The sequence below is a fragment of the Phyllostomus hastatus genome, unplaced genomic scaffold (genome assembly GCF_019186645.2).
Source record: "Phyllostomus hastatus isolate PE091 unplaced genomic scaffold, TTU_PhHast_1.1 phas_scaffold_385, whole genome shotgun sequence".
NCBI lineage: Eukaryota > Metazoa > Chordata > Mammalia > Chiroptera > Phyllostomidae > Phyllostomus > Phyllostomus hastatus.
Window position 1 is genome coordinate 13,887,151 of NW_025334026.1, and position 21,841 is coordinate 13,908,991.

Genomic DNA, 21,841 nt, shown 5'->3' on the forward strand with positions numbered 1-21,841 from the left:
GGTGAGACCAGGCCTCTGTGGATTTGGGTACCTGGAGAGTACGGGAAGGGCATGGAGTCCTGGGGCCCTTTCCACTGAGAAATGAGAGGGGCTCAGACTCCTCAGGACCCAGGGAGAAGAACTGGCACCAAGGAACCAGAGCCCAGCAGCTCCATTCCCCTGCCTCCGTGCAGGAGTCTGCAGAGCCTGCAGCAAAGTGGGGAAGAAAACGGACCCGAGAAGATCACCCCTACAGCCCCCAACCTCCACACCCCATCTTGCTTCAGCAGTGAGTGGAGGTGGGGCAGAGGGAGGAGACGCTGGGCCAACACACGGGAGCCTCCCTGTATGTGGAATGTTCCAGAACGGGATAGAACGCAGTTTGGAGCGTCATGTGCCTGAACCCAGGCTCCCACTCTCCCCATGTGACAGGCAGGGCTGAGAGCTAGCTGACAGGAAACACCGTCCGGAGAGTACCAGGGGCCAGGACTGGCACAGAGCAAGTGTTTGATAAGCTACCACCGTCCTGGCAGGGCACTGGGGTGGGCCTGGACAGGAGAGTTTAGAATAGTGGGTTGTTTTTTTCTTTTAACAGTTGTATTACTTTTATGTAGATCTAAACAAATACACAAAATCTCCCCTTCCCCTTCTCCCTTCTCCCTTTCCTCTTTCCCCACTTCCTCTGCTCCTTTTCTCTCAGAGTGGTGGATTTGAACCCGGTTTTGAATCAGCTGCTTGTTGGGAACCTGATGAAGGCTGGGAACCCTTTTCCCAGAAGTTAGGGACACGCCCACAATTTGGCATGCAATTTTGGATCTCACAGACACTACTAAGCCCTTAGGGCCCGCCAGCCCACCTCTGCTGAGGAAGCATCTGACGTGCCCACAGCTCCCACCTGTCAGCCACGACACAGATGCCCGGGTCGGGTCTGGTCTCCAGAGCAGGGAGGCCATGCTCCTGAAGCCAGTGGCTGTGTCTGTGTATGACCTGCCCTCCAGTTTTATTTCCTTTCCCTCTGACTTAGAAGGGGCAACTTTAGCCAGTGGCTCTATTTCTGATCTGAGAAGGCTCTTCAGAAAAGTACCTATCTCTTTAAATCTTTACAAAGTTCAGCAAAACTGGGCCTCAGACAAGCTCTTGGGGCTCCAAGGAGCCTATATTTGGCCCTGCTCTGGGCGTGCGGCCTCCTGGGCGGGGGACCTGGAAACACAGAGGTGGGAGTGACAATTCAGCCTGTCTCACACTGAGCCCGTGCCTGCCCCTCCTGACTCCCCTGTTCCCTTTCCTCATTGCTCAGCCTGAGGCCTTCTCCCCACACCCTGGTACCACTTCTCCCCTTTCTGCCCCACCTCCATCGCTGGCCCAGCAACCCTGGGCCTTCTCACTAGCACCCCTCCTAGGCCCACCTCTTGCCCCCTCCAGTCTGTCCTGCTCTATCTAAACTGCAGGTCCGACCTTTCACTCACTCCTTCCACACACACACTGAACACGCACTGCTGGGTGCCACACTGGCTCAGAGGGCACGGTATTGAAGTAATGGAATGGAACTTTCTTCCCTGTGGGCCCTGCATCCCTTGATCAAGTCCACCAGCTCGTAGGGCTTGGAAAGCTTCTTAATGGCTCCACCTGCAACAGCCATTCTTTCCTCCTGCCAGCCCTCCAACCTCCCTTTACTGGGCACAACCCAGTTCAGCTGGCCCTCCTCCCTGGGTCTCCCAAGAATGTCCCTTGACCGCCACAGGCTTGGGTGAGGCTCAGCCAGACTGCCTGCTACTCTAAAGAGCCTCTGGCCCCCAGCTGTGGTGGCCACCCCTGCCTCTGGGCCTTCAGTGCTGGGTCTGTTCTTGCCTTTAAGGCCTTAAGCTCTTGTTCCAGTGTTTGTTGGCGTCTCTCTCTCTCCCTAAATATGTGAGCTTCTGGAGCCCACCCCATGCTTCATTGGTCTCTGCTACCCCTACAATAGGTGCCTTTGAAATGTTTGTCACATGAGTAAATGAGTTAAATAAGGGAGCAAGAAGTAAGGGAGTAAGAAGTTCCAGAAACCCCGGGGGAAGGGCAGGGGCCCAAAGGCAAGATGTGGTGGCAGCAAGAAGACACTAGAGGGCGACAGAGAGGAAAAAAACCTGTTGGTGTCAGCCAGGAGGGGCACAAACAGGCGTGGACTGAGAGGACAGTCCTGGGGGAGGGTCCAAGTCAGCCTGGTGGCCTGAAGCTCTTGCCCTCACTGCCCGTTCCCTAGGGAAAGATGGGGAGGGTACCAGGGTACCAAGCCCCTGTCCCTTCCACGGACTGGGGTCAGCCTCTGTTCTGTACCTTGGGAAAAGGGAAAAATACTGACAGGAAGGCAGGCATGCAGGAAAACAGGAAACTCCAATTCTGCACTGGTAACAAGGAGGGGAAAATGGGCTGGGGGTTGGGGAACCTTCCCAGGATGTGAGCCTTTGGGGTGCAGTAGGTTCTCTCCTGGTCTGTCTCCGCAAAAGGGGGCTTCATGGACCCCTCCCACTTCCAGTCTTTCCCTTCCCAACACACACAGTAGCCAGGCAGCTGGACAGGGCTTTCTTGTGTCCTGTTCTCCTTAATTGGTTTCCCAGGCCCAGGGAAGCAAGTCACAAGTGCACATGCCCAGTTTGGGTGTTCCAGCTGGCACCACCCCCTCCTCATCCCCAGCCTCTCTGAGATGCTCTTGGAAGCCCCCTGGCCTCTCACCAGCCTCTCTCAGCCGAGGGGGTATTCAACAAACTGTTGCTATCACCAAGCACCTTCCCTTCCTTCTCCAGGCCCCCCTCCGCCTGAAGAAGGCTCTCAGGGCAACTAAGACATGAGGGTCCCCCAGCCGCAGGGCCTCCCACCTCCACGACCACCAGGGCCTCCCACCTCCACGACCACCGCAGGATGCCACATCTCCACAACCTTCCTCACTTCCTCCCTTCCACTCACCGTATACAACCCCTGCCGGCAGCATTAGACCGCAGAGCAGGCAGTGTAGGGAGCCTGGGGGGAGGGGGAAAGTGGAGGAGAAACTGTTGATTCATGGCGCTGGAAGGAGTCTTACAGAACATCCAGTCCCATGGTCTCATTGTACAGATGAAGAAAATGAGTCACGGGAGCTGGCTGCCGGCCAAGGTCACAGAGGGACAGACATGCGGGTTCCCCAGACTCCCGAGCTAGACACATTCTTCCTGCTGGACAGCAAGGTTGTAGGGGCCAGAGGATGATTCCCCTTTCACATGGTCCCTTGTTGAACCCTTTCTGTGATGGGCGGAGCTAGGTGATCCCAAGGCCAAGCCAGCCAGAAGCCGGAGGCCCAGTGGGTGGGCAGGCTGGAAATGCGTTTTGGGCAGGGACTCCTAGAGGGTCAGTGTCTAGACACTTCCAGAAAGACCTGGTGCCACCCGCCCCCATGTGCTCTAATTACTGCTGCCCACGTTTTCAGTCTCCAGTAGGCTTGGTGACAGGCACAATGTGTCAGCTGTCAGGCCTCTCCAGGGAGCTCTGGCAGCTGCCTGAAGATTCTCGAACTTTCTCTGAGGAGATGGCTCAGCCACAGTTGGCACAGGCCAGCCAGGGGTGTGGCTAGCAGGGCCAAAGCTGCAGGCACAGTGCCAGGCTGGGAGGCTGGTCTTGGGGCTGCTGCAGAGTACCCCAGACTTTGAGGCCAGGGATGAGGGAAGGGCCTCTCCAATTAAGTAATCCCCAACCCTGCAGTACCCACCTCCTGTTTCCCCTCCCCCACCGCCAAGGCTTCTGGGAAATCCCTGGGGGTGGAATTAGCTGTTCTCTTAATCCCAGAAAAACTACCCCTGGCAGCTCAGTGACTGGAATGCTACAGCAGATGATGTCAAAGAACATTTGGGCAGGTGGGCAAGTGGGGACTGACATTCAGCCCTTGCTTCTCTTGCCAAGCCCTGTGTCTTGGTTTAGGGGTTCAACCTTCTGGAGGAGGGGCATCTGGTCAGGGCTGGAGGCACCCCAGAGAGTCTGGCCCAGCCCTCCCTGTCCTGAGAGGCAAGCCTTGGCTGAACAAAGCACCTGCACCCAGAAGCACACAGACCGCAGCCTTCCCCAGACTGCCTGGGAAGTCCGTCCCCTGCAGGACAGATGATCAGGGGACCTGAGTTCCAACACCTCACCCCCCCTTCCAGCTTTGTGACCTTGAGCAGGTCTGACCCTTAGTTTCCTCATTTCAATAACGGAACTCTGATGAAATACTTGGATATGCTATAAAGCACATGCCCCTGGGTGATTCTCATTAGGCTAAGTCTCAGTACGCAAAATTAAAGGCCCCCTTTCCTCAGTAATGACTAACACTGCTCTGCAAGGGAACCAGGCACTTCGAATGCATTACTGCATTTCAGCTTCACCACAATCCTGCAAGACAGACGCATTATTAGCCATATTTTGCAGATGGGAAAATGTGGGTTCAGAGAGGTCACCAGGCCAATGAACAGCAGCACCCAGATTCAAGCCCAGGCTATCCAACCCCAAAACCCTGTTCTCCCACACCACACCCCCTCTTATCATGACCCAGAGCCACCCATGTCCCCTCCCTTGTGATTGGCAGAGTCCCTCAGGAACTGGTCCACCGAAGGTGAATGTGAGTTCTCCATTCAGCCTCCTCCACACGCTGTGGGCAGAGTGCTGGTTGTTGCCCCTCAGGTTGCACAACTTCCCCTGGCTGGGGCAGCAGGGATGGATCCTCCCGCCTAGTTTCAGGCAGGATGAAGGGAGAGATGAAGGGAGCCTTTGTCTATAAAGTGCTGACAACCCGACAGGCAGCCTCCACCCAAAGCATGGCTGGGCCTGGCAGGACCGCACTTGAAAGCATCCATGACTACACCTGACAGCTCCCTCTAGGGTGGGGCACCTGGGCATCCGTCTGGGCCAAGGTGGGCAGGCAGGGGCAGATGAGGGCCCTCCCTAGCTCCTGAGCTCATCCAGATTTTATAGAGCTGGGGATGGGTGGGGCTGGGAGTGCCAAGGAGTTAAGGCTTGGGGCTTCTGGAAGTTGAGACCCTTGTCAAGTAGCCAGTAGCTCCCAACATGACCCACTGGGCTCATGACATGATGATCCAGCAAGGGAGGTGGGGCAGAGGGCAGGGGTCCTGTCTACCTTGCACCCTTGGCCTGAGAGCCTCAGGTGCTCAGAGGCCTTTCCAGAGGTGACCTCAGATTTGCATGGCCCGGCCCCAGCTCTTCCCTGATGGAGGGCAAGTGGGTAAGAAAGAAAGGCATTCAGGACCTCTCTCTCTGGAAGAGGAAACTGAGGCTCAGGGAGCATGACACTTGCTGCCCCTAGTTCACCCAGGTAAGTGTCCTGCCGTCTGGCCTCCAGCCCCTCATGTGTCCTGCGCAGAGTGAGGCCTCCTGTAGAACTAACAGAGAAGAGCCTCAGCCCCAGGAGCGCGACAAGCAGAGCAGATCTGAGAAAGAGAGACAGCAGGGGACTCCAAGGAAGGAGCCCCTGAGGGTAAGAGTCCTGAGCACTGCAGGCAAGAGGCTTACTCTGCTGGTGTCTTACAGGAGACACCGGGCCAGTCGCTCTCAACCTGTTTCCTCATCTGAAAAGCAGGGATAATAGGAGAGAAGTCGGGAAAAGGGAGGCTGGACCAGGGCCACGCCTATGAAGGCAGGAAAGAGGGAATGTGAGGATTATGGCAGGAGCCGAGGGGCACCCCTCTCTCCTGGAGGTGGGAGATTGGGGCTGGATCCCCCAGGTGGTCAGGTAGGAGACAGGGTTAAGGGGCAGGTCTCGGGCAACAAGCAAGATTTAGCAAACTGTACCAGCTGGAGCCCCCCTTCAGCTGTATTGTAGGAATCAACAACAAAAGGGGATTTATGACCACAATTTAGAAAAAGGGAAACTGAGGCCTAGAGGAAGGAGGGGCCTCGCCCAAAATCACACAGTAAGTCAATGGCAAAGCCCAGGCTACATTCAAGGTTGCTGCATTTCAGCTTCCCTGTCCTCAAGGAAACACAGATTGTGTAGAGCAAGCACAGAGCAGACTTTTGGACACCTGTGACAATCCAGTATGGAGTCACTGTCAGCCATGACAGTTATGTGCCTCAGTTAGACTGGGTCCTGCCATGTCAGGACTGAGGTAACAGGAACACCCTTAGGAGGGGCCCAGAACGCTCAAGACCACAAGTTAAATGCTTGGGAAGGGATTCCACCGGGACACCAATATGAGCGGGACCTCCACCTCTTGTGGGCTGTAAGTGCTCAGAATGCCAACCACCCAGCAGTGCTTGAGCTTGGCTGTCCTGTGGGTCATGACTGGAGCCCTGCTGAACTTCCACTCCACCGGACACGCGCCGCCCCGGTAGCAGCCTGGCTGGAGAAGGATGTCTGCCTCTCCACCTGCAGACGCTGGCGCCAGTGACCAGGACTGTCGGTGGACGCGTGCTCCGCATGCATAAACTCCCCTCTCTGTGTGTGACCTGTGTGTGACTCTATTGGCTTACAGGGGAGGTCTCCCCTAATGCACCTGATGTTGTGGAAAGACACAGATGTGTGTGTGTGACTCCTTTCAGTGATGTTCCCTTGCTCACAACATAGACATAATGTACAGATTGACAATAACCTCCCTTCCTCCTGTCTCCTTCTTGGCGCTGGACCTGGGGTTTCAAATCTGGGACCGGCCCCACTGCTCCGGGCAGGGGCAATGGCCAGACCCCCACATGCCCCTGCCTCTGCCAGAGGGACGGGCACATATGCTCCTTCCTCCCCCCTCCCTCCAATCCCAGGTACACAGTAACACTAACAAACAATGACCACATACCAGCCCTGGGCTACAGTCTGTGCTTGCATTAAGTCACCGAATCCTCATACCAACCCGATGAGATAACCATTATCATCATCGTCATCTCCATTTTCCAGATGGGAAAACTGAGGCACACAGTCTAACTAGCACTATCGGCAGAACCAGGATGTGAACTTAAGCAGCCTGGCTCCACAGCCCACACCCCTAAAAACCACACCAGACTGCTTCTTAAGATATTATACCACATATACCCTGTGGTTCAAATCTGGCTCTGCTGCTTTCTAGTTGTGTAGTCTGGGACAAGTGGCTCAACCTCTCAGTTTTGTCCAGCAGGACAAAAGGGTGGGACTGTCCACAGGTAACAGTCCAGTGCGTTAGCCGCCGGGTCTGCAAGTGTCCAACAGTGGGCACTGCATCAGCATCAGTGCTTCAGTCATTTGTGTTTTTTCAACCAGAGAAGTTTCCAGATGTGGGTAGAGCCTTCCTCGCCCCGCCCCCGCCCCGGTATGCAGGGGGAGGAGCTGCCACTAGCAGTCATTGCCGTTAATAGAGAACTGAAGCACCGCCTGCTAAAAATATCCGGCTGAAGCCCTTTAAAAGCTCAGCTGGCGCCAGCGCCGAACATTCTCGGATCCTCAGCCAGAAGTGCAGAACCGAGTCAGCATGGCCGAGCGCCGCGTTCCCTTCTCGCTCCTGCGGACCTCTAGCTGGGACCCTTTCCGCGACTGGTACCCGATCCACAGCCGCCTCTTCGACCAGGCCTTCGGAATGCCGCGGCTGCCGGAGGAATGGTCGCAGTTGTTCAGCCACAGCGGCTGGCCGGGCTACGTGCGCCCGCTGACCGCCGCCGGCGAGGGATCCCGGGCAGTGGCTGCGCCCGTCTACAGCCACGCGCTCAACAGGCAACTCAGCAGCGGCATCTCGGAGATCCAGCACACCGCCGACCGCTGGCGCGTGTCCCTGGACGTCAACCACTTCGCCCCCGAGGAGCTGACGGTCAAGACCAAGGATGGTGTGGTGGAGATCACCGGTAAGCCCCCCACCCCCACCCTGCGGGGATGAAGCTGACTGGGTGGGAAGCCTGGCCCTGCCCCGGGTCTGTGCCCCTTTCTCCAGAATAGAGGGTGCGGATAGCTTCTAAGGGGCCTTTTGACCTTAAAAATCGCTCTATTAGGGGAAGAATCGCCCTTCCAGGGGAGATCGCCTCCCTAGCCACCAGCCCGCCCCAATAATCAGGTTCCCCAGAGCTGTTCCTGCCTCATCCCGGTCCGTGGAGGGGGCGTGTGCGCCAGGCAACCAAACTTTCCAGAAACTTTTGAGGGCCTGGGACAGTCTTGGGCCCTCAAATCCCTCCACCAGTTCTGTGTCTGCCATGAATCCAGGCCACCAGGTGGGGCGTGTTTGTGTGTAGGCTGGCCTGAGAGGCGGCCCCTCGCTCACGCTCTGACGACCTTCCTTTTTCCAGGCAAGCACGAAGAGAGACAGGATGAACACGGCTACATTTCCCGGTGCTTCACTCGAAAATACACGTGAGTCCTGGGCCAGATGGTGGGGGAACTGGAGGAGGGTGCAGTGACTTAACTGTGTGTGACTTTTGTCCTCTCTCCCTCTGCATTTCCAGGCTTCCTCCTGGTGTGGACCCCACCCTGGTGTCCTCCTCCCTGTCCCCTGAAGGCACGCTCACTGTGGAGGCCCCCATGCCCAAACCAGCCAGCCAATCAGCAGAGATCACCATCCCTGTCACCTTCGAGGCCCGCGCCCAGCTTGGGGGCCCGGAAGCTGGGAAGTCTGAGCAGCCTGGAGCCAAGTGAAGGCCTTAGACCTGCCGTCACTGGCCATCCCTCCCTGTCAGCCTGTATGCTCTTTTGATATATGTTCCTGCTTTTCTCAAATAAAGTTCAAAGCAACTGCCTACTATTGTCTCAGACCCTGGTGTTTGTGGAGGCCTGGGATTGGTGCCATTTGCTGGCTCACAGGTTCCTTGCACTTGCTGAGGGCCTGCTGTGTGCCAAGCCCCCTGCTGGGCCCTGTGGGTGCAGCGGTATCCATCACAGGGCTCAGCCTCGCTCTCCAGCCTAGCTTCCATTAAGAGAGAAGTAATGATTATAGCCAGCTATTAAAACCCCAGGTTTGGGCAATCAGGGACATCAAGGCTGGGGTCAAGTGGAAGGGGACAGCAGGGCTCGGGGAGAGAAACTTCTGGGAGCTATTACTGGCTTCGTCATAACTTTGTCATCCTCCTAGAGAGGGACAGGACCATGTCTGGGAGGTGCAGTGACTTTCTGAGGGGAGGTGGGTCTGGTCGGAGGGCCCATTCTCCCTCCCCCAATGCTTGCACATGCAGGGTGGGCCCTGGGCGTCCAGGCCTGAGGATGGCCACCGGAGAGTGGGACTAGGTTTTTGAGGAAGAGAGGCAAAGACCCAGACAGGGAGGGTGGTCGGTGCTCTGGGAGGTCCTGCCTTGCTGGGGCCGGGCAGGAACATCACACCTACCTTGGCCCTCCCCTTGGGCCACCCTTGTCCAACCTGCCTGCCTCTCACCTGGCCCCAGGAGGGTTCCCAGGGACCTGGGGGAGGGAGAGATCAGATGAGGGATTCGGAGCCCAGCCTCAAGTGCTCCAGAGTTTGAGAGACCACACACTATCTCCACAGACAAGGTGCCGGAGCCTGAGTCTGTGGCAGGACACTCCTGCGTTCTTTTCTAAGCCCACGGCCCTACTTTCCCAGGGAGTACCACCCCTGATGCTGCCCGGCTCCCTCATTTCCCCTCTCTGGTGCAGGCTCCCTGTTGGGATTCCACCACATGGGGCAGGAATAAAGCCAAAGCAGGTCCCAGCCCTCAGAGGCTTTACCAGACCTGGAGGGAAGCCAACTGGGAAATAAGTACATGGGCCCAGGAATGCTGCACCGGCCCGGCTGGCAGCACAGGTCGGGGCTGAACCCACCCTTCCACCTTTCATTTCCTAAGCTCCAGTCTCCTAAATCTGCCGTCCCCCTTCCAGACACACACATCCCACATCTCAGGTGTATCCTGGACACCTCCATGCTCCTGCAGCCACAACCCAGAGTCAACCCGTCTAGTTCTCGCCCTTGCTCTGATCACCAGCAACCGTGTAGCTGGCAGTGGGATGGCCCTGGCCTCCAGCGGTGTGGCTTCATCTTCCCACCCGTCAGAGAGAGCTGTAGCCAGGCTGCTAGTGCCCTTGAAGTGTGGGAAAGCTGATGCCAAGCCTCTGACAAGGTAATCCTCACATCAGCCCTAGGAACAGGTCCAGTTAGTCCTGCTTAACCAGGCACAGGCGAGCTTCAAAGAAGTGAAGAAACGCCCTTGTCCACACAGCTAGTCCTGGAGGGGTAAGGGACATCTGTGTGGCCACAGGCAGGGAAGGGCAGGGTAGCTCAGACAGGAAGGCTGGGTGGGGCAGGGTTCCACTGCTTAAAGCGCTGCAAATGAGGCTTGGAGAGACCTCAGGAAGAGGAGGACAGGGATGCAGTCGAGCCCAGGGGCCGTGTAGCTGCTCAAGGCAGCCAGGCTGCAAATGGCCCAGGGAGAGCTTCTAGGGGTCTCAGACCTGGAGTCCAGAGCCATGGTCTAGGGCAGGCAGGGATCAGTGCCTAGGGTGCTGTCAGTGCTGTAGGAGTGGGGTCCGAGGGCAGCTGCTTTGAAGTCCCTAGGGTTCAGGCCACCATCTGGCACACAGCCGGGGCACGGGCTGGGTGGGAGGGAAGGAATGCACTCCTGGCATAGGAAAGAGGCCCCAGGCTCCATGGGAAACTAATAGGAAAGGGGGAAGCAGGCAGACGTCCTCCTGTAGCCTGCCTGGGCTGCACGAAGGGCAGAGGCAGAGGAGGCTGAGGTGGGATGGCCCTGTGCCTAGAGCCCAGCTCAGAAGATGTGGAATCTGAGGTGGCACCTCTGGGCAGAGTGGACAGGGCTGGCTGGCTCAGGTTGGGGTCTCTACTGGGAAGGGCTGGCACCAGGCTTTGGGAGACCTGGTGAGTCCCTGCACTGCTGCTGCGACACAGGAGCAGTTCCAAGCCTCTCCAGGCATTTCCCTGATTTTCAATGGGCCCTTCTCTAAAGGCCTCTGATGTCCTTCACATTTGCAGATTCAGATATTGGCCTTGATCTGGTGAATGCTAGCATCTGGGCCCCTCTGTTCAGCCGTAGGGTGTCTGAGAGGCCATGCCCCGTGCCCCAGGCCAATGGGGAAGGTTCCCTCTAGGACCTTAAGTCTCTGTGGTTGCTGGTCACCCCTGGCTGGTGCCGGCCCTCCCAGAGATCTGTAGGGTGCACGAGCCCCTCTCAGTTCCAGGCTGATTCCCTGGTCTCTCCTTTTCTCTCTCCCTCCCAGTTGGGAAATCTGCCCTCCCTGTTGGCACCTCCTCTGGCCCAACACCCAGCCAGTCCGTCCAAGTCCCTGCTCTCAAGGGTGCAAGTGAAGGAAACAGTTCAGTGACAAGCAGCACTATGTGTCAGAGACAGGCTGGGGCGTGCTCCAGAGTGCTCTGGAGTCTTAGTGCAGTGGGGGAAAGTGGCCCCTGTGTGATAACCAAGGGGGAACAGCACAGGCAAGAGCTGGAAGGCTAGCATGTTCAGGTGGAGGAGAAGCAGCAAGTAGAGGGAGAGAGACAGGGCAAATGAGGGAGGGTGGTGGGGCCCTGTCTTAGAGGGCACTGAAGGCCATGCTTTGGAGGCTGCGGCATCAGCGAGGGTGTAAGCATCTCTGCTTCAGAAACAGGTTCCGTATCTTAAAGGAGAATGGTTGGCAGGAGCCAGCCAAGAAGCAGGGGGCAATGTGCTGCCAAGATGCAGTGGATATGGGTCCTGTCAGGGAGAGAGGGAAAGAACCAGGTGCCTGGGGTGGCAGCAGCAGGCTCTGCAGTGTGCCGTGACAGACTGGAGGCAGGGGTGTGGGGAGCAGGTGGAGAAGGTGGGGATCTGCCCAGGCTGTGGCTCCTGACCTGGGGCTTGCTGACTGTGTTGTCTCTGCAAGGTGGAGCAGACCCCAGACCTTGGCTGCTGGCTGAGGGGATTGTTTCCAGATAGCATCATCTTCCCCGCTACAGAAGCATCATAGGCTTTTCCAGCTGCAGACTGCTCTGAGGAGAGGGCAGAGTGGGAGGCAAAAGTTGGAGGTCCCCAGTGCTGGGTCCAAAGGGTGTGGCTGGAGAACCTTTGTGATAGGGCAGGGGCAACCAAAGGACTAAAGAAGAGGAGGATCAGACAGGACTGGGGCCCTTGGCCAAGAACTGACCACTGGGTTAAGACAGACCCCAGATCCTTTGGTTTTCTGAAAGCCACCCAAGCCCTACTCTGCCCTATCCTGGCAGAGCCCAGGGCAGAGCAGGAATCAAGCTGGTCAGGGTCCTATCTGTTGGCCTTACATTGAGCTCCCTGCACCCTACCCCTACATGCACACAGTGGGACCTGAGGATTGGGGCAGCACCCGGGAGCTCAGGGCTCGGCCCCAAGCTCAGAAATGCATGGCAGCAAGGAGCTGCCGGCCCAGAGCCAAAGCACAAAAGGAGAGGGAGGAAGCTGCATGGGTGAGGGCACCTGGGCACGCTGCGCTGGTCTCAGCCAGAACTGGCACTAGGTGAAACGGGGGCTCAGCCCTGCCCTCCTGTGACTCTCCCAGGGAAGCGGCCCCAGCAAACGTGGAGGAGGCCCACCATATGTCCTCCACCCTCAAAGAGTGCACTATCTGTCCATCAACCAATGTCCTGTGTGCCAGCCCAAGGGAGCACAGGGTCCCCTGGGGGAGACCCACTGAAAGGTTTTTTTAGGCTCCATCGAGGAATAAATGCTAATCAGCCACAAAACTACACAGTATAGAGCTTTATTGGGGTTTGCACGCCCAGGCGATGTTTCTCGGTCCGCACGGTGGGGCCGAGAGAGATGCGGCAGCCATTAGAGGGAGAACAACTTGGCCTTTGGTGGAGTGGAGACTCCCTCGGCCATTGTGCAGGGAGGACCACGCGGCTGGGGCAGTGGAGAGAGACCCTCACGGCTTTGCCAGAGTGGGGACCCCCGCAGCTTTAGAAGGGGGAACCATCGCCCGGCTTTAGCAGAGGTCCCGGCGACACAGCTGATGGTGCTGGGAACCGAGGGAGGCCTCCCAGCCAAGATGGATTACTGGGAAGAACCGGGGGCTGCCTGAGCACGAACTTCTATTTCCTTTCCTGAGATACGGTACCCCTGATTGGGCAAAGGGGGAAGGAAGGACTGTACGTGTTTGTGGGTGTTTTAAGGGACTTTGTGATCTTTTTATGAAGACATTAGGTCACTACTTTAAGTCTGCACAGAATTAAATAAACATTTTGTCAGGATGCGCGGGGTAGGACAAATGGCAGCTGGACTACAATCAATCATGGCGGCTGAACTACAACCCGGAAGAGATGGCTGACGTCAAACCAGGGTTCAAGGGGAAGCACCAATGATATGTTGCCGCTTTGTTCACAAGGGACCAATCCCCAGCTCCCACGGAGACCCAGCCCAAAGTAAAACCTCGCCATTTTCCCTGCTCGGCAGCGGCTTTCTCGGCCCCTCTCTGTGTGGACGTGGGTGGGGGGATCTCACCGGGGTGCAACCCCAAATAAAGTGCCCTATATTGCCTAATTTTGTGGCTAATAGGTATTTATTCCTCAAGGAGTCTAAGAAAATCTTTCACCCACCAGTAAGCAGGAACTCGTTCCATGTCTGGCAAAATCTTCCTGGTCAAGGGCTCTGGGTCCTCCACCTCCTCTTCCTCCACCTGGCCAGGTGACTTTGGATTTCACCATATATATATAACCATGCCTCCCAAGGATGAACCACATTCTCCTAGGCTTCTTATTAGATAGCTCTACCAACTGCTGGTGGTGCTGGGAGAGCTGGCAGCATGAAAAGTGCCAGGAATCCCAGAGTCAGCTAAGAAGGGACAGCTCCAGATCAAGAGCAGAATCACCGGATGACCTTGAATAGGAGCATGGAGGTGGAAGAGTCTGCACAGGCAGCCTGCTACCTCCCTCTCTACTGAGAGGCAGACTGAGGGCCAGGGCTCCCTACTCCCTGTCCGGAGAGAAAAGGTCATATCTGGAGCCCCTGGGGGAAACTGCCCAGCCATGGGAGGGGTCCCTGCAGCATAATGGTCCCCCTATTTCCAGCCTTGCTCACCTACCAGTCCAGTACTCCACCCTGCCCAGACTAAGGTGGCAGTGGGTGGCTCAAGATGCAGCACTGGTGGAGGAGGCCTGCCTCAGTGGAAGGAAGTTACACCTACCCCCAGGGATAACAGGGCAGAACCTGAACCTGCCAGGAAGGCTTGGACTAAATAATAGAGGGGACAGGAGCAGCTCTGTGTTTAGGAGGCACGAACTGGGGTGCAGCAGCCCTGCTCTAGGCTGTTTCCATTCTAAGGGATCTGGGTGGCCTCTGAGATGCCTCCTGCCCTGACAGTGTGGTACCGAATGGGAATCAAGGTGGAATCATGGAGACTGGGGGCTGCCCAGGGTCAGCCCCCTAACAATGGCAGGCAGGCCAAAGTAGCAGGGATGCCCAAGGAGGTGAGGATAGCTCTCTGCAGGACCAACAAGGGCCATTCACGAGGATGGCTTCAGTCTTGGCCCTGACGCCAGGGCAGGTCTGGATAACCTTTCTCTTCTCACATCATTTCCCCTCTACAAGATGAGATCCTAAGAGTCCTTTAAGTCTGTGTAGGGATGGTTGTAAAAGTCCGATTGGTGTGGCTGAGTTGGTTGGGTGTCATATGGCAAAGCAAAAGGTTATGGGTTCAATTCCTGGTCAGGGCACATGACCAGGTTGTGGGCTGGTCCTCAGTCGGGGCAGGTGAGAGAGGTAACCAACCAATCAATGTTTCTCTCCCTCTTTCTCCCTTCCCCTCTCTCTAAAAATAAATAAATAAAATCTTTTAAAAAAGATTTTAAAAAGACTTTTTTAAAAAGCCTGTGTTCAAAGTGGATGGGACAATGGGATAGAAAGATTAAGAATTTAGATGAATGAATAACCAGAGAGGTCACTGTGCCCTCTCCCCACCAAGCCCCACCCCCCATCCATAGCCGCAGAGCTATCCTTTTACAATTCCCTCAAAGGCCCTGTCGAAGATCCCGAAGACCCTCTTCCCTCCGCCTGACCAGCCTGAAAGCCTTGAACCCTGTGAGTGGTCCCACAGCCAATCCCTCAGCAGGCGTTCTGGAGGCCCGAGACAATGGTCTCCAGGTGAGAGGAAGAGTGTGCAGGAGGAGGAGTAATCAATCTCCACCAAGCAGGCAACAGGCCTGGCCAGCTCAGGCCTCAGACTGCACTGGTCAGCTCCAGAAATGAAGCCATGGCCCCCCTGCCTGGGGGCTGGAACAATACCAAGATGAGCTCTGAGACTGCCCCCTGCAGGATGCCTTAATGCTGGGCATGAGAGTTCTCCCTGCCCCTTCCCTTCCTCTAGGCCCAGCTAGGACAGCAAGTGACTGCCCCCTGGTGCTCTACAGAGACATCCAGAATCTCTGCCCAGGTTCTGGTCCTGCCAGGTCCAGCACAGAAATTGGGGTAGGAGACTTGGTCTCGGAAAATGTTGACACCTCCCCATCCCAGCCTGGCCCTACCATGCCTTTTTCTCTGCTCTGGCCTCAGTCTCTGAGAGCCCTCCAGCCTCCTAGGATTTCCCTCCTGGAGGACCCAGCTCACTCTCCTGGCTGCCCCCCCGCCCCCGGCTTCTGCCTTTAAGGGTCTGGCAGCCAAGGCCTGGAGCCAGAGCTTCTGCCCCACCCCATGCATAGGTATTTACCAGTGTTTCTGTTACTAATCACAACTGGCATGTACTGAGCACCTGCTAGCTGCCAATCACTCCTTAGTTTATTAAAACTCATAGCAACCCTATACCTCTGAGAGGCAGAACAGGATTGTGGTTCTGCTTTTGGTTGTTGGTGTCAAACTGCCTGGGTTCAAATCCCCACTGGTCCACTTACTAGCTGTGGGATCTTGGACAAGTCTTAATTTTTACCTCTGCAAAATAGAGCTGATTATATGAATTAACACATATGAAGCCTTTAGAACAGTATCTGGTCATTAAGCACATTAAGTACCTGGTCAATTCTAGGCATCTTTATGAGATAGGCTGTATTACTCCCATTTTATGCATGTGGAAACTGACACTGAAAGGCTAAGGAACTTGAGAAGTTATGCCATATAATTAGGACTCAGAATTCAAATCCTGAGCTCTTAAGCCTTCCACTGACAACCCTTCATTTGGAAAATGACATTGCTGAGTGACAGAAATCTCATCTTTTTAAACAGTTAAGTAGCCACTGAAAATTATCTTCAAGTCCTAAATCTAGGTCTTATTGTGACTCGGGTAACCCATTTCCCCTCTCACACCTCAGATTGTGCTTGTCTATGTGAGAGATGAGTACGGCAGAGACTGACTGAAGGTGTCTACACTCCCTAACACTTCTGACATCTAATTCTGGGCAAGAGAGCCCTGAATGACCACCGTTCAATTAAAAGTTAGGAACTTCTACCCAGGAGTGTGGGGAAAGCAAGGGCATTCAATGCGGGAACAGCACATGCACAGAGGAGGGTGGGATGGGGCTGCAAACTGAGGCCAGGAAGCAGGTGAGGCTAGAGAGGTAGGTTGGGACCTGGCTGTGCCAGAGGACCTTGAATGTCAAAGAGAGGCAGGGGCTGTCCTGGGGGTCCTCGGGACAGCAGGTCTGCCATCTAAGCGCTCTGTCACAGAACCAGCAATTGAAGTAACCAACACGACAGACTCAAGATGCCAACTCCCTTTGCATCCTTCCAACTATTGTGTCCTGTAATACTGGGTAATGCTTACCTCCTTGGGCTGGTTCCAGAATGAGAGTTACGTAGGTAAAAAGCAGAGCAAACCTACACAGGACATTAGAGGTCAGGTAGTTAAGATGAGGAAACTGAGGTGCTGGCACGGGGTCAGGGGCCAAGCAGGAGCCTCAGGCTCTGCCCTCCCAAACCAGTTCCTTCCAAAGCCACGGACAATGCCAATAGATGTCGCTAACGCCTTATAAGGCGTTATAATGCCCTGTAGAGCCCAGACCAGGTTACTCCGGATGACAAGAGAGCACACAGAGGTTGGTGGGCAGAAGGTGGAGACCCAGGCGACAAGGTTTAAAAACAGAGGATGAGCCTCCCACAACGAGGAAGGAGGGCAGGGTCGGAAGTGACTATGCAAGGACAGCCGCGTAGGCAGATCCTGGAGCAGGAACCAAGGTCCTAGCAACAGGCTGACCATTGGAGGAGCATAACAGACTGGCCTGTGATTGGTGCTTCCCAAAGCCCGCGATTGGAAGGCAGGCCCCGTTCACGTACGTGTGTCTAGCCTGCCCTGGAACCTGCCCAACCCTGAGTGTTCAGAGCACTTCTTTCCCAAGCAAGCCGTGGCCGGGGCACGCGACGTGCGGGCGCGTAGAGCCAAGCAGCTCATTTACACGAATTCTCCCGTGTGCCCTTGGGCACACGCAGACAGCAAAATCCTTCCTTTTGGGCCCAGGTGTTTGGGAGTGGGGACCCAGAAACAGTCGGGACAGCGCGCTGGGCTGGATGGCGCTGTTGCTGTCCCGGGAATGCTTTCAGCAACAGAACCTGGCTGAAACTCGCGGCGGGCGGGGCTCCGTCTGTGACGGCTGCATGCAGAGCTGGTGGCGCCCAGCGAGGGGCAGCAGAGGATGGCACCACCAGAGCCGGCCCCTACCTAGGTGAGGGTGGTGCCAGGGCCCAGACCTGGTCCGGGACTGATGCCGAATCCTCCCTCTCAATTCCATAGCCTTGCAGTTTGGTAACCCAAGTAATGGAACAGGAGTGGCCAAATCAGTCGTCGCTGGTAAGCATTAGGGTGCTGAAGCCTGGAGGGATTGGCATTCATTTTGGCTTTTATCACCACTAGGCCGAAGAAATTTTTAAGATTTTATTTATTTTTAGAGAGGGAAAGGGAGGGGGAGAGAGAGAGAAACGTCAATGTGTTGTTGCCTCTTGAGAACACCCTGCCCACTGGGGACCTGGCCAGCAACTCAGGCAGGCGCCCTGATTGGGAATCAAACCCGCAACCCTTTGGTTCGCAGGCCCTGAAGAAATTTTTTGAAAAGATTTTATTTTCAGAGAGAAGGCAGAGAGAGAGCAGGGCTTGGCTGCCTTTTCACCCCAACCCATCCCCTTAACTGGGGATCTGGCCTGCAACCCAGGCATGTGCCCCGACTGGGAATTGACTGACAACGTATCAGTTTGCAGGCCAGCCTCAATCTTCTGAGCCATTTCAACTAGGGCAGGCTAAAATTTAAATCCTATAAAACTATGGGACATTTACACAATGGAATACTACTCAGTATTCCATTAAAAAAAAGTTTTGATAAAAACTTGGTTAACTTTTTTACTATGGTAAAAAAGTTTTACCCTTGTGACAGCATGGATGGCCCTGGGAAACACTAAGCTAAGTGAAATAAGCCAGGCAGAGAAAGACAAGTACAATAGTTTTCACTCATATGTGGAATCTAATGAACAAACTTAAGGAATGTGGGGACAGATTCATAGAGGGAGAGCAGGATGACAGCTAGGGGTGGAGGGAGGTTATGGGGTGGAGGCGTTGAACGAAAAGGAAAAGGGACACCTGGACATGGACAACAGTGTGGTGATTGCTGGGACGAGGGGTGTATAAGGGGACTAAATGGTAATGGGAAAATATAAAATGGAGATTAAATTTTTAAAAGTTTTAGATCCTAATAAGCACTGGGAGCAATTATTACTCCTTCTGCTTTCACCCAGCAGCAGGATGTAATATCTGATCCTAGAGATCTGGGAGGCGTTTAGGGAGATTACAAGGAAAGGGACTCACCCAAAACGTTTGCAGTCAGCCATGAGCTGCTGCTCATTCTTTATACCTGATACCCAACCATTACTTCAAAATCTATCTTGTCTCTATTTTGAACGTAACCTAATTTAGGGCAAGAGAGTATTTTTCAGTCTTAGTTTTCCCACTATCAGACCCCCTGTAACCCAGAACTCACTGAAGGGCCGTAACATTCCCAAAAAGGAATGTTTTTTAAAACTGAGCAGACAAAAACACCTATAAACTGTAATGATGTAACTCCATTCCATATTCTGGAAGGCAGAAACTTTGGAAGGAAGTATGCTTTGATAACAAACCTAATAGAATTCAAAATGAGATTCCCATCAGGCTTTAAAGAACTGACCAACCATCTCAACCCCATCCCTAAACTCTAGCTTCAAGCTAAGGGAGTAGAGAGAGAGACAGGTGTCGATGTCTCCTAGCCCCTTATGGCACAGACGGTGAGTAGTGAGGTGATTTGCCCATCATGGTCGGGCGAACCAGTTAACAGCAAGGTCAAGTTAAAACGAGCCTAGATTCAGTCTACGGATGGAGAGTGAACACGAAGGCAGCCTCTCAGGCACGCCTGCCTGTTCCTGAGAACCCCCAGGAATGTGGTGGGCTGCACTATTTCATCACATTCCCCAGGCACCAGCTACAGGCCCCAGGACCCACCAGGCCAAGTGAGTGCACGCGTGATGTGGCTTGCCAAGTCAAACCCACAGGGCAGCTACCTAATACTTTCCCATCCAGGGAAGGCAGGAGAGGATTTTGAGGAGGCAAAACACCCTCACCTGGGAGACTCAGAAAACAAGGTGGGTGGCAGGTATTCTGTCCAGCCTGTTGTTCAGAACTTTATAGGCTCAGATCTAATAGGCCGTGGTATTGGCTGCTGCTCAAGACCACCTAATTCTCAGGGAGAGCCCTGGCCAGGCCCTATTCCATTCCACATGAGCCACTTAAGACTGGATGGAGGGACAAAGTAAAATCCTTATGCAAGATACAAAGTGCCTCAAGAAGGACAGGAACAAATGAAATGACACAAGAGGAAAACTATTGAACAAACTCAGAGTGCGGGCCATTCAAGTGGCCTGGTCTCTTGAAAAAGTTATAAAAGAGATGGAAGAAATAGAGGCTAAAGAAACTGTATAATGAAATCTAATTAATGAATTTTAATTAGATCCCAGATAGTGTGTATGCAGGGGTGGTTACAAAAAATGTCATTATTTTCAAGGTTCCACAAGACAGAGAAATAGAAATTAAATGAAATAGTACCGTATCAAGTACTGGGTACTCGGTTGTTCAGTGTCATTCATCTTTTGTCTTTGAAAATCTTCCAAATAAAGGGCTGGGGGTTAAGTGCCAGTATCACCTGACTAGGGCCCTTTACATTGGGGTTAACTGTAACTCAAGAGGTACTATTTGGGTCCACTGGATTCCCAGTTAAAATCACAAGGCAAAACCTTTTATGATCCAAGAGTCACTTAGTGTTCAAGGTAAATATCCTCTCTCAAAGCCAGAGTTAAGTCTACAATCTCGAACTGAGCCAGATGGGGACAACAGTGGTTACCTCTAGGATGGAAAAATGGGTGACTTGGGAACCGTCTTGGGAGCTACTGATGAACCAGGAGTCTCCAGACTACTGGAAGATAGGAAGTATGTTAACCTCCATAGGCAACACACTGTCTCTGCCCTGTAAAACTGTAAAAACCATTCCTAGCTCAAAGGCAATTAAAAAATCTATTTTAGATTGTACACTTGTCTTTTTAACATGCATGTACTACTTATTCAAATAAAAAATATCCCCCCAAATAACTTTGTATTCTTTCCTCCCCCACACTGTACATTAAGTGCCATTTCAGACTACTACTTAAATTGGGAAATCCTAATCCATTTTGTCTTGCCACACATGGCTTAAGTATGATGCCAATGAAATGCCAATAACCCTAAACCCTGGCGCTGAGCACTCATCAGTGTGGCCCAGCCACTCTCGCCCTAGCTGCTCACTAGGTATCTGTGGGCAGTTACAGGTGGGGTTTGTGGCCATTCAGATCCAATCACGTGTATCCTTATCCGTACCAGAACTGGAAAATTCAAATCAGTGGGGTAATTAGCAATCCGGTATCCCACATTACAATGTTCTGATGAGGCTGGTGACCACTTAATGTCAACTCCTAGAAATAGAAGTGTTACCCAGCTAGTTTCCAGATTGTTTCTCCAAGCTTGCTTTGAGAACTGTGCACCCAAGAGGTAGCTGCCATTCTTAGCCACTCAGATCAGCAGTGAGTCAATGTCCAGTTTCGGCTGCCCAGCACGAAGGCCAGTGCATGTGGTAATGACACATAAATAGTGGAGGAAAACCCTCACATTCACTCAACAGCAACTAACCTGCTACGCTGAAGGTTCCCTGCTGCGAAATCTCATTTGATGCCCCCTGCATCCCAACTACAAAGTTACAGAAATGGAGAACTCTCTTCTGCAGTTGCCCCTTGAAGAGTGAATTGTTTACCCCTTTACAACCACTCTCCCACCCCTCACATTACCTTCATTTAGTTGTTTCACACTGCTCATGTTTTTAATTCTGAAGTGCACTGAGGAACAGGATCTCCCCATGATGCCTCACTCAAGGCATCATTCGAGTTAGAACATTCTCAACCTCAACTCTTTAGGGCCATCCTTTTCCAAATACTTACTGGTGTGATGCCAGATTTTTTCCCCAAATGCTTCAACTCAAACAACACATTACACTGTAATGGATTGTAATAGGAGCAGCAGCTCTGAGTGCAGCTGAGCTCTATTAAGAGACCAGCAAAACTGTAAATTAATGCTGTTACTATTTTTTGTTTTGGAAAATAATTCCTTTTCATGAAATTATTATTTTAACATGTAATGGGCTTTTATTGTTTTTATTAAATAAATATTTTTAGTTTCTAGTTGTAGATACACCCCACATAAACAAATGCACTTAAGAGTTGTGTGAAGGGGTCCTGAGATGAAGAAGTCTGAAAACCACTGCATTAAGGAACTCTTAAAACTGGACAGAAATGCGACAGGCAGTATTTTATCTCAAAAGGAAGTGCTGGAATGCTTTGGGTAAACTCATCTCCTGTCAAATTCCAGGCCCCCATAATGGGAAGTCACACAAAGATCAGGGTATAAGAATAGCAACTGCCAGGAGCTACCCCTCCTTTCTGAGCAGCTTTGGAAAGCCGTTACTTTCAATTAAGTTGGACTCTTCTGATCTCACCC

The 21,841-nt window shown here is 53.7% G+C and overlaps 1 protein-coding gene across 1 annotated transcript; it reads left to right on the top strand.

Moving 5' to 3' along the window:
- Positions 1-7,348: 7,348 nt before the first annotated feature.
- HSPB1 (heat shock protein family B (small) member 1) lies at positions 7,349-8,657 on the top strand. The gene is made up of 3 exons (XM_045819544.1): positions 7,349-7,773; positions 8,209-8,272; positions 8,365-8,657. The coding sequence occupies exons 1-3, from the start codon at positions 7,407-7,409 to the stop codon at positions 8,552-8,554; spliced, it is 621 nt and encodes a 206-aa protein (XP_045675500.1). The 5' UTR covers positions 7,349-7,406; the 3' UTR covers positions 8,555-8,657.
- Positions 8,658-21,841: the final 13,184 nt, after the last annotated feature.